General features: G+C 49.0%; 1 protein-coding gene across 6 annotated transcripts in view; it reads left to right on the top strand.

Annotated features, from left to right (window-relative positions):
* St3gal1 (ST3 beta-galactoside alpha-2,3-sialyltransferase 1) overlaps positions 1-12,987 on the top strand; it is a 67,963-nt gene that overhangs the window by 45,511 nt on the left and 9,465 nt on the right. For all 6 annotated transcript variants that reach the window (XM_087558053.1, NM_001013219.2, XM_087558052.1 and 3 more), the window contains 1 exon segment: positions 11,512-12,373. In XM_087558053.1, coding sequence (XP_087414179.1) covers positions 12,068-12,373 — 306 coding nt within the window. In that variant the 5' untranslated portion in view covers positions 11,512-12,067.

Genomic DNA, 12,987 nt, shown 5'->3' with positions numbered 1-12,987 from the left:
AGGTTGTTTTGGTTTTTGCAAATTGATTTTTGCAAAGCCAAAGGAAAGCCATCCCCGGAAACAACAATTTGCTCAGCCGAGGCCAACCAGAAAAGCCAAACTCCAGGCTTAAGGTCTCAAGGTTGTAGACTGTTTGCCCCAAGCGGACACTGCTGTCCGACCAGCTCCTCGTCCAGCTGAGGTCTCAGCACCTGAGAAGTCTGAGATCTCTCAGCCCTTGTGAGGCAAAGGCAGGAAGAAAATGGTTCCCAGCCCTGAGTGCTCTCCTGTGTCCCAAGTCACTGTTGTCAACTAGGGCCCAGGGCAAGCCAGATTAGTGAGCTCTGATCCCACAGATCAGCAGAGGACACACAGAAAAACATGTAAGTTGAGTGGCAGTGTCTGTCATCTCATGGTTAAGGTGGGAGGGGAAATGCCACGGAGCCAGGGAGTGAATCAAGATGGCTTTAAGGTGTTCAGGAGGACTATTGGGCAGAATCACATATTCAGGTTATGGTGGTGACTCTGTCAGTAAAGTCCTGCCTCATGAGGGTGAAGACCTAAGTCTGATTTCTATACCCCACGTTTTCAAAAGCTGGGTATAGTGACCCATGCTTGCTGTCTCAGCACCAGGGACACTAAGACAAGCAGATCCGGGAGGTTCGATGGCCAGCCAGCATAGCCTACTTGATGATCTCAGGGTCCCTGTCTCAAAACTCAAGGTGGTTCTGTCATTGACCTCTGGCCTCTGAGGGTGTACCTGTGCACACTCATGGACATATATGTATACCTGCATAGACACAAAATAACAGACTACAGTGAAGAATAAGTGGGGGTAAAGAAACTGCTCTAAAAACAGCAGTGTGTGCAAGGCCCTGAGGCAGGGATGTACTTGATCTCCCATTGACGTCTTCCACACCTTGATTCTCTGTGTGTTCAGACTCCCCTTTTCCCACCAACACAGCAACCATTCCTCTCTATCTTCCTCTGTCTGTCATCTCCAAGTGCCTATAGGATTAGGAAGGAACAAGAAACCTCAGACAATGGAATGACAACAGGACAAGGCTGTCTCTAACAGGAAGCTATTAGCTGGTCCTTACAGTGCCCTGCCCTAAGTGAAATTCGAAATGACTTCATTTTGTTGCTTTGCTTTCGTTCTCAAAAATGCATTTTAGAGATAGGACTGTGAGCCCTCTGCACATCAGTAAGCCAGACCCATAATTCCAAGTGGAGCAGAAGGCTCAATTCAGAAAGCAAGGCTGAGTGGATATGGGGTTCTGGCCTCGGAGAGAGAGGACCAGCAGGCAGAGGCTGGTGCTAGAGGGGTGCAGAGGCAGCTGGTAGGCATGGCTTCTACCCAGGTCTTCTTCTCCAATAAGTGGTGACATTGGTACCTGCCAGACACCCACCGTACACTTCCTACAGCTGGTCACACTCTAAGTGCTATGCTCAGACAGCCAAGGACCCCACAGTTTAGCCTCAATGTCACCACAGACTGGTGGACATCCCTAGACTGGTTCTATCTTCTCTGTGAACCTCACATATTAAAGCAGGGAGGTGGTGCCATTGTAGCATTTCTCCAATCCAGAGATGTGACAGAGCTTGTCTCTGAGGTCTGCAGCAGTGAGCAGGGGAAGAAATCTGGCAGCAATTCAGGATTTGGTTTCCAGGTCTCGAGCTCTTAGCAAAGAAGTACCCTGCAAACTACAAACTGTGGCACTCCTGTCTAAGGCTTGCAGGCTGGAGCTTTGGGCTAGCCTTGTATCTCCACAGCCTCCATCGCCTGGGGATGCGGAGGCTGAAATTCCTTTCTGGGAATAGTTGAGGAGTTCTTTTCTGGAAGCCCAGAGGGAATTATTAAACCTTCTATGAACTGGATTTCAGTCACCTGGAAAAAGAACCATCAGAAAGCCATTCTGCCTGGATCCAGGCTTGGAGGGCCTGGAAGTATTTCATAAGGAACAAGCCAAAACTCCAGCCTGGTGGGATGCAACCTCAGGGGCAGGCTGTGGCTTTGCCAGCAAGCCTGCTTCACTGGGCATCATCAGATTAGCCTGATCCCATGTGCCGGATATGAAACAAATCCTCATGAAGGTCAAGAACCCAGTCTCCAGCACAGACTCAGACCCTGGTTACAGGAGGGTCAGACCTGGGATAAGGAGACTGCTGTGTAGACAGCAGTGTGTGCAAAGGCCCTGAGGCAGTGAATGTGCTTGGTACCCCATTGCCCTCTTCCAGCTTGACTAATCTGTATGTTCACTTTTCCCCCTGCCCCACCATCACAGCCACCACTTCTCTTTATTTTCCTCTGTCCATCATCTGCAAGGGCCTATCATATTGGAAGATGGCAGGGAACAAGAAAAATGTGTCATATGTGAGTTGAGTGGGGACAGAACAAAGGTATCTCTAACAAGATGCTCTTTCTGACATCCTAACAGCCCTTCCCCATTGGCCGTACTGCAAAGAGTTCTTGGCTAATTCATTCTCGCAGTCTCAGAAATGTAAAAGTTTAGAAATTTCCCACTCACTGTCTTATGTATTCTTCCTCCCCAATATCTGCCCAGAATTCATTGGTTTACTGTAGTCCTGTTGATACAGATAACTTTATTTTTTCAGTCAGGTCAGTTTGTTTTGGGTGCCTTCTATGTAATAACCCAAACATCCCAAAGACCCTGAGGAGGGCTAGAGACCTCAAAGCTTCAGAGGAAGGCAGTGCTGAGACTCAGGGTGCTTCAGCTGGGAAGAGTCAGGGACAGAGTTCCCTTCTGTCACCAAGGTATACCTGGAGTAATTTTATTAATAAAAATATTTGAACATATGGGTAGGATTGATGTGATGGTTTGTATATGCTTGGCCCAGGGAATGGCACTATTAGGAGGTGTGGCCTTGTTGAAATAGGTGTGTTACCATGGGCATGGGCTTAATACCCTCACCCTCGCTGCCTGGAAGTCAGTATTCTGCTAGCAGCCTTCAGATGAAGATGTAAAACTCTCAGCTCCTCCTGCACCAAGCCTGCCTGGACATTGCCCCGTTCCCACCTTGCTCTTTTTTTTTTTTTTTTTCGGAGCTGGGGATCGAACCCAGGGCCTTGCGCTTCCTAGGCAAGCGCTCTACCACTGAGCTAAATCCCCAACCCCCCCACCTTGCTAATAATTAGTTAATGCTAATAACTTCTGAACCTGTAAGCAACCCCAATTTTTTTAAAACATGTTTTTAAGGCACACACACATAAACTGACACGTTCACATTTACACACACTCACACTCACTCACAAACACACATTCACACACAGACTTGTACATTCTTGAACGTTTCAAAGTCCAGTTTTTCTGGACTGTTGGTTTGTTCCCTGACAAAAGTCAGGAAGGATTAAAAGAGGGAAGGTGACGAGGGACAAAAATGGACAAAAGGAAATGTTAAGGGTCCACCCCTGTTTAGAACTGTACTTCATTTTGCATAACCACACTGTGCCCTCCCTCACATACATGTGCCCCATGCCCGTGTTCGTGTTCTCAGGAAAGATTTGTACCTTAAATTGTCTAAATAAGACATGCTATGGAAGAGGCCAATGCAGAGACACTGACTGACCAAGTTTCAGCAAGGTTCAGGAGATGTTTCTCACCCCAACCTGTGTGTTTCCCCTCACCTAGAACATCTGTGCCCTCCTACTTTCCAGCCCTGGCATCTCTCTGAGAGCCAAAGGGAGCAACCAAACTTTCACCATGGGTGCTAGGAGGAGATAAGAGGACATCTGTATGTTTTAAAACAAATGGACCAAAACATGATGCTCTTTTTTTAAAAGACTTTTTAAAGAACTATTTATTTACTTTATGTATTTGAGTATACTGTTGCTCTCCTCAGACACACCAGAAGATCCATTATAGGTGGTTGTGAGCCACCGTGTGGTTGCTGGGAATTGAACTCAGGACCTCTGGAAGAGCAGTCAGTGCTCTTAACTGCTGAGCTATCATTCCAACCCAACATGATGCTCTTAAAACTCTGTGTTCCCTATAAAGAGGTTATTTAATCGGTAGAAGAGATGCACAATCCAGTCCTCTCACCGATCCCCTATACTCAGAACTTGCAACTCAGGTTGCATGGTGGGGGCATAAAAAGTCTATATTAAATACCTACTTGCCAGCTGCCTGGGTCTGTTCCCACTGCACCTCCAGCCATAACTGATACTAGCTCAAGACACCTCTCTTCTCCACGCATGCTTCCTCAGTTAGACAGAGAGGGTAGATAGCATCTGTGGTCACTTTGGGAGGTTCAGGACAGGGTGGGATGACGCTCCCTTTTCCACAGACTTCCTGGGGCAGGAGACTGGTCTAGCCCAAGAAGAGACTCAACAGAAAGAGCATGGGCTCTGCAGCCACACTGGTTAGCCAGCCAGCCTTTTAGCATAACTCTTATAAGATGTTCCATACTGGAGCAAGTGAATCCCCTTTTCTGAGCTCCATTATCCTGATGCATAAAGTAGACACATTGACAGATTGATCGGATGGAGCTGAATGGAACTGCCTGAGTTCTGCCTGGGGCCCAGAATGTACGGGAACCAGAGAAGGGGCAGGCATGTTAACACTCTCCTGGAAGCAGGGCCTGCATTTTCTCACTCTATTCTAGCAGACAGTGAAGGGACTGTTATATTGTCTCCTCCATGGAGCAGGATGGCCCTGCAGCTGACCCCAGACCTAAGAGCTGTTCTCTTAGTGAGTTTTTCCATGAACCCTGAAGCCTTCATGTAATGATTGATGAGGAAGGGTCTCTGTGACCACACACTACACCAGGGATTCATCAAGTGACATGGTGCTTTCAGAATGTCTCTGCCCCCCGCCCCCAGCATGTAGTATCCATCACAGGCCTTGGCAGCATGACCCAGGAGTCATGTCTATCTTCGACTGGAGGCTTGTCACTCACAATGTGGCAGGAAATTATGTCCTCGGACCTTCCTATCTCCATGTTCCCAGTATACTAAGAAAAAATGAGCTCTGAACTGCAAGATTGAGGTTCCCAGAGTCACTCAACAGAGCAGGCTATATACCAAAGACAGGGCCCTGTACTATCCTCCCCCACATATGTCTGCATCACTGTGCTCAGGCTCCACCAACAAGGCTACACATGGAGGGACATTAACAGTGGCATTTCTCTCCTGGCTGCTGCTTTCTGAGCTCTTTGCTTCTCCACTGCTGGTCCGACAGTTCTACTCCAGCCTGGTATCCCAGTTCTCTAAGAGGATTGCTCAGTGGTCCTTTAGCTAGGGTAATGTCCCTTATTTCCTGAGTTTAGGAAAGATATCAACAGGCAACTTGGGTGCAGTAAACTGTCAAGTGGAAGGGTGACTCTTTCTGATGAGCTTTTGTTCACCTCAAGGGCTAGGCAGCGTCATCTAAGACCCCACTACACAAAGGGACATGCCCGAACCCTCCATAGCAGTGGACTCTCACAGGTACCTGCTGGTGAAAGCAGGACTCTGTACCATAGCACACTAGCCCATCCCAAGCACACTATCAGGAGTCCCTGCCTCTACCAGAACCATCTAATGCCTTTGGAATCAAAATTAAAGTGTTCCTGTGAAAAAGGACAATGCAGAAAGAACCCTCTGAGTCACCTTTCAGCTTTTTTGAAGCTTAGCTCTGAGCAGCCTGGCTGAAACTTCTCACTCACATGAGCATCTTGGAAGCAACTGACAGGTCCAGGGGCCACTGTGGTGGGATGGAGGTTCCTGAGCGGCCTTTCTTGTGCTGTGTTTGCTACTCCATCCAAATCAGGAATGCCCTTTCCTTTGAGGACCCGTGTACCTGGGTACCCAGACAGCAGGATTCCCCAGGCTCCCAGTCCTGTTCTTCACTTCTCCTGCTGTTTGCAAATCGTCACACTCCAAGTTGAGCACCCTTCCATCCCCATAAGAAGATTTGTGGACTTAAATTCCTTTTGTTCTGCTGAGAATATGAAAACACAACCTGACCGTCCCCCATGTGATGCTAATCCTGGTTAATCAGGCTTCTCGTGGAGTCTCTAAACTGTGTTCTGAATCGCTATCCGTGTTTCAAGGGAGGTTTTGCTCCCCCATCCTCCCAGCAAGGAAATCAGCAAGAGGGGCAGGTAGGAGAGCCCAGAAAGAGACTTGCAAGTGTAGCCACAGGCTCTCCCATGTGCTAACACCTCTTGGTTATGGAGAGATAGATGAGTGTACAGGATGGATCATGGAACCCAAGGACTCTAACAAGATAGACTTGCACAGTCTCTGAGATGAATTAAAGCCACTCTCCAGCCTTCGTAGAATGTCATAAGCCCCCTCTACACTCCAGCCTTGTATGTCACTGTAGCCCTGATGATTCTCAGACACTGACCTTGTTTCACCTTTGCCTTCATCTCAAGTCCACATTTCCAAATACTCCAAGGCCAGTCAGTGTCTACTGGCCCAGGCGCCCTACAGGGCAACCAGGTCTCCCTAATCCTGACTAGTATTTCCCCTAAATGCTGTGATGAACCTCATTCTTACCCTTCATCCCTCATCCTTACCAAGCCTAAGCTGCCTGCAGAGCGTTTTGTTCCAAGGCGCCTTTCTTGAGCTGTCACTGGTCAGCCATCTTCAGAGTCACTTAAGTCTTTGGAGAGGTCTCTTGCGAGGCACTGGCCCCTCCGAGTGGATTTAACACAGAGACTGTCAAGATACTTCCTGGCTCTGGGCTAGTCTGTGGCTTCATCATCTACTGGTGATGATGACTCACCCAGGTGTGTCAGTTACTTTTCTGTTGCTGAGATAAAGCACTGTGACCAAGGCAACTGATAGAAGGAGAGTTTATTTGGGATTATGATTCTAGGCAGTTAGGGCCCAGGATGATGGAGCAGAGGCAGTAGGTGGCAGGCATAACAGCTGGAGCAGAAACTGAGGGCTTATGTCTTGAACCACAAGCAAAAACCAGACAGTGAACTCGGATTAGGGTGAAGCGTTAAGCTCTCAAAGCCCACCTCCAGCAAGGAGGTATCTCCTAAGCCTGCCAAACAGAGCTGCCCGCTGGGAACCAAATGTTCAAATGCCAGATCCTACAGAGGACATTCTCATTCAAACCACCACACCTATGTTCAGAAGGGTCTTGCAGGTTTCCCAGGGACAGGCAAGACAGCATGACACTGAAGGACAGACTTAGGAACCAACAGAGCCCTTCCTACCCTTGACCCAGAGCTAGCTCCTTTATTCAAGACCTCACCTTGCATTCTATTGAACAGGGCTGACTGGAACTGGTGTTCCAGGTGTCTTGTGAAGGCCAGCTTCTCAGAGCCCAACTTCCTCCTTTACAAAACAGGGATCCAGAAAGTTACTCAGAGATTCTCTGGCTGCTTGAACTTCATGTATCAGTTGCTTTTCTCACTGATATGGCAAAATGTCTGGCAGAAGGAACTTAAGGAAGGAAGGGAGGTATGTTGGTAACTTTATGTTGCTGTCATCAAGAACTCTGAACAAAAGCAACATTTACAAGAGATGTGCTTCCTCCAGCAAGTCTCAACCTCCTAAAGATTCTGTAACTTCTCTGAACAGTGCCACCAACTGGGATCCAAGTATTCAAATGCGGGATCCACTTTTCACTCCAACCATCATTAGAGGGCTTGTTTTGGCTCACAGCTGGGGTACAGATCACCTAGGCAAGGGTAGCACAGTGGGAGGATAGGGAAGTGATTGAATGCATTACTTCCACTGTTTGGAAGCAGAGAGGAATGAATGCTAGCACTAAGCTGACTGTCTCCTTCTTATTCAGTCCAGTATGATGTCCCCTATACTCAGGATAGGTCTTCCCAGCTCAGTTAAACCCTCTAGACAACCTCTTTTATAGAAATCCTTTAAATTAAAAACAAAAAGAAGTGTGTGTGTGTGTGTGTGTGTGTATGTGTGTGTGTGTGTGTGTGTGTGTGTGTGCTCACGCATGCACACGCTCACGCATGTGTGCATTGCAGGTGCCTGTAGAGGTCAGAAGTGGACATAGATCCTTCAGAACTGGGATTACACACAGGCATGTGTATGGTGTCCGCTGTGGGTTCTGGAATTCAAACCCCGATCCTCTATAAGAGCAGTGAGCGCTCTTAACCTCTGAGCCATTCCTCCAGCTACCTCCTTCCATATTCATAAGATTGATTATACTTCCATGGTAATTCTATATCTAGTCAATTTGACAAGGAAAAGTAGCCATCACACCCGGACATACTATGCATAGAGGCTGTTAGTGGCAGCTCTGTCTGGGATGGGCCAGCCAAGTACAGGTAAAATGGAGAGTCATTTGGGACACCAGGCTTGGTTGGAAGAGTCCTGGGGATCTATAAGGCCAGCAGCGAGGATCCTGTCTGAGAAGGAATGGAAGGAAAATGAGCACTCCTCCGGAGACCAGTCATTTGCAAAGATGAGAAAAGGGAGGAGGTGTGAGACCTCAGGCACTTAGGGAACCCATTCTGGCTGGAACCCTGAAACCAGAAAGCTTCAGGAAATCAGCAGAGAACACATCAACCTTCAGACATAAATGTGAAGCTACCTGCAAGCCACCACCATAAAGGTAGGGCAGAAGAAAGGCCTCACTTCTTGCGGTTTTATCAAGCCAGACATCAACTAGTTGACTCCAGAGCTGTCTGAGCAGTGAAAGCTCAAAACTGAGATTTTTGAGGCCCAAGCCCTGCATTGTTGGTTGGGGAAGGGATATGGAGGAGAGTAGGCAAACCCCCCACTGTGGTAGACAGTGACCCGAACTGGGGTCCAGGTCAGCAAGAAGCAGAGCTCCCTAAAAGTCCTCGGTTGGTATACAGCAGTGTCACCTTTGAGTAGGAGTCAGGCATTTTAAAAGCAGATACCGCCCTAGCGCCTGGCCGCCCCAGTCATACTGGGGAATACCATCAGGGAGGAAGCCAGTCACCTAGTGTCAGCTGAGATGTCCTCAGCTGCTGGTTATGGATGGCCCAGGAGCCAAAGCAAAGTTGAGCTCCAGGCAGGAACTTCCCAGCTCTGACTCACTGAGCCATGGGTTCTCCAAATGAGGGATTAAAGCAGAAGTGAGGCACACCCCTGCATGAGAACACAGAAACCCCAGATCCTGCTCAGGGGATGCTACTTTCCAAGCCAGCATCTTCTTCCTGGAATTTTTTGCTTAGCACAGAGTACATGTGCCAGAGACAGGAAAGGAAGGGGATGGAGGGGTGTCTAGGCTTTCTGTTTCTAAGTCTGAGAAAGCACCATGAGGAGGAGGAACAAGTTCAAATTCATGGTTCAGTTCCTTTGTACATGAATTCAGTCAGAGGCTTCCCCACTAAGCCTCAGTCCCATCACCTGTGCATCGTGGGGAAAGATAACTTATTTCTGTGCACGTTAGATGCCGGGAGGGTCTGCTCACACTTCCCATAGACCCTTAAAGAGGTGTGATTGCTCTGCCTTATGGAGCAGACCCACCAGAAAGGAAGAATGACTTATACAGGGCCACTCACCTAGGAAAGATGGGCTCGACATTCACTAGGCCTAACTGATCACAGAGACTTGCTCTAGTCAGAGCCCAGTGCACGGGGCCGTTTGGAGGCCGAACAGGTGGCGGCTGGGACCCTGACTTGCAAAGTACGAAGAACAAGTTGGCCCCATCCAACCCTGGGGCCCAGTGTTATAAGGGTGACAGGCCTCTCCTGGGGTGTGTTACTCTTATCTGTATGCCCAAGTATGGGGGAAGGGAACAGGTGAAACAGACAGGTGGAGAGTGGAAGAGTGGAAGTAGAGCCCCTGGGGAGGAGCCCCTGGGGAGTCAAAACTAGCTGCTGGCTCACTGGATCAGTCTCACTGTTTGGCTATTTGCTGTATCTGTGTTTCTGGGATCCCTAACACACCACACCACACACACACACACACACACACACACACTCACGCACACACCATGTGTTAGGATCCCTTTCCCCCAGGGTCTTCAGAAGAGTCAGGCGACACCACCTGGAGGAACTGCGACAGGGTTTCCCTGGCTTGTATTCTTTAATGCCTGGTATCGTTTGGTCCTTTAAGTAACCTTGCCCTTGAGACAGTCCAGGGATCTCGTTGGACAACATTGCACAATGGAAGCATCGGGGATTAGAATAGAAATAGAAACGGCCATGACTTGTGTAGTGTTTGCACTCAGTGCTCTGAGTTGCTCACCTTTATGTCAGTCATTCTTTCCCCATTGGCCTGGAGGAACAGTGTTTCAGGAAGCAAGGATCAGAGGAGTTCAGGGCCTGGCCCACAGCACACAGGAACTGCGTAGTGTGCCTTCTGTGACTGTTTTTACTCTGGTGCTGTTGGCGAGGCTCCACTGAAAAACCTTCCATAAGAAGACAAGGACAGAGACAAAGACAGAACAGCCACTGGCCAGGACAGGGCCTGAGAGCATTTTGAGGAAGGCTCTCCCTTCTCTGTAGTGTGTTGGAGGTGTTCCACTGGCCTGGGTGTTACTCTGGTTTTTGGTTCTGCTGTATGAAGCCATCGAGCCAGAACCCAGAGGCCTGGAGAGGGTCTACTTTTCAGTGATGAGGACAAGATTTGGCCAGAAGTCATTGGGCCATGAGTCAAGGCTGCCGTGAGAAGAATGTCTGATATAGAGATAATACACAAGCTGTTTCTAGGCCCGTTTCTAGCCATATGCTCAGGTTTATAAAGAGGGGAGGTTGCTGGAGCTTATTGGAACCTTTCTGTCTGACACAGGTTCTAACACAGGTAAGACCCTCCCCGCCCACCCCCGCCCCCATCCCCCACCCCACCCCCATCCAAGAGTAGCTGCAAAGCAGAGAGCTCCAGGAAGAAACAGCCAAGGCCTGAAGGGCGGGGATACCTAAGAGATGGGAGATGAAGTAAGGCGAAGAGGAGAGATAAAGTGGAGATGAAGCTGCCCGTGTCCTACACCGGATGCATACTGCCTCCCAGGACAGCAGCGAGCCAAACAGAGATATGATCGAAAGGGTGGAGAGATAGATGAAATTTTCAGACACTAAGTCCAACACTGAGAGGCTGTGTTTCCATAGGAAAGGAAACCCTGGGGTAAGGGACTTAGGCTCTGAATCATTTTCCCTCACTGCCAGGTATTTGCTCGTGTGTAAGTTGTGGAGGTTCGTAGTTTAAGAAGCAGGAAACAGCAACTGAGAAACTTAAAATGCTAAACTTTGAGCTCTGGCCATTGTCTTGGGTCCTTTTATGTTTGTTTGGTTTGATTTCGGTTGTAACAGTGTACTAGCCAGGAAACAACTTCAGGGAGAGGTCAGATTTACTTTGGTTCAGGACTTCAGGGTGAATTGCTTCAGGATATTAGGCAAAACATGGCTGCCTGAGTGACTTTGTCCACAGTGGCAAGAGTGAACGCACAGCAGTGACAAACTCAGGTGACGAGGACGCAACATTCAGGCCTGAAGCAAGAAAAACTAACAAACGTTATTAAATTCCCTGTAGCCCACAGAGAGCCCCTGAGGCTTGGGGCAGAAGTCTGGAGAAATAATTTTCATAACAAGGTCACCAAGTTTCATCTTTCTTTCTCCCTCCCTTCTGCACAGATGTTCGGCAACCCCTGCGCCTTCCGGGAGACATCCTGGAAGTCCCCATTCCTGGTGACAGCCTCGGAGACACAGCTCTAATTAAGGACTGTCCTTAGCCACACTTCCCAGAGGAAGGTGGCCAAGCAGTTTCACATCCTGTGCCAAGACCCTTTTCCAGATGATCCAGGGAGTCACCCAGGCTGAGGATTAACTAACTAAACTTAATCCCTTTTGAACTGGGGAGAACATCGCTCTTCCCAGGTTTCGCTAAAGCATCATCAAACCACATTCTTGACTTTGCTTGGGATGCAGAAGACGTAGACCACGCTGTCCACCAATAAGGCCAGGACTGCATTGCACAGGCTCTCCTCATGCGCCACCCAGGGATGTCCAGAACACAGTCCTAGATGTATCTCCGACAGGCTGAAGTTTGCCCTAGCTGCATCTGAGACCTCCCTGCAGATTCCCTTCCCTGCCGCCTGCTCCTGTGTCTCTGAGATTTCTGCTCAACTCTAGGAGGGGTCTCCTCTCTTCCACCCTTCCGTCAACACAGAGGTCCCAGCAAAGGGTGGAGATGGTGAACATGAGGAAGAGGACCCTCAAGTACCTCACCTTCTTCCTGCTCTTCATCTTCCTCACTTCCTTTGTCCTGAACTACTCCAACTCGGGAGTGCCCAGTGCCTGGTTCCCCAAGCAGATGGTCCTGGAGTTCTCAGAGAACTTCCGCAAGTTTATCAAGTCACAGCCCTGCACCTGCAGACACTGCATCAGCCAGGGCAAAGTCTCATATTGGTTCGACCAGCGCTTCAACAAGACCATGCAGCCACTGCTGACAGCCCACAATGCTCTGATGGAGGAGGACACATATCGGTGGTGGCTGGTGAGGAAAATAGGGTCTGGGAGCAGGGTTGGGGGAAGTCATGGGGACCCGCCAAGCATCTGGCAGCATTCAACATAGCTTTTTTTCCCCCCCACTATCCCGTCACTCAGCAACTGTTGGTCTATTATGTATACATCTGAGAAAAGCCCTACTGTTTTTCCTTCCTGTGGCTTCCATCACAAATCACCATGGACTTGGTGGCTTAAGGCATCAGTGGTGGTCACAGGTCACCATCCTGGAGGCCAAGATTCTTCCCCCGATGCCTCTTTCCCACTACTGCTACAGCTGCTGCTGACCATTTGTGGCAGCTCTTGACTCATAGATGTAGCACCCAGTCTCTGCCCCCACATTCCCTGTGTCTCTGGTATCCTTTCCTGGGAAGGGTGTGTGGCCTTGGTTCTAGGCACCATGAATCCAGGCTGGTCTCACCCGCCAGCAATAGCAACACTAGATCTTAGCAGGAGGTGCGAATGTGGGATTCAATAAATACAGTGGTCCTCGGTGTCTAGGGATTGGCCTCAGCCCCTTCCTACATGCCCAAAGGTCAGCTAAAGTCCCGATCTCACATAGAGAAGGTGTCCAGGGAGTACCTGTAGAATGGATAAATGAGTTTC

Source organism: Rattus norvegicus, chromosome 7 (genome assembly GCF_021556685.1).
Source record: "Rattus norvegicus strain SHRSP/BbbUtx chromosome 7, alternate assembly SHRSP_T2T, whole genome shotgun sequence".
Taxonomy (NCBI): domain Eukaryota; kingdom Metazoa; phylum Chordata; class Mammalia; order Rodentia; family Muridae; genus Rattus; species Rattus norvegicus.
Note: the sequence above shows the minus strand (reverse complement) of the source record. Positions and strands in the feature narration are given on the sequence as shown.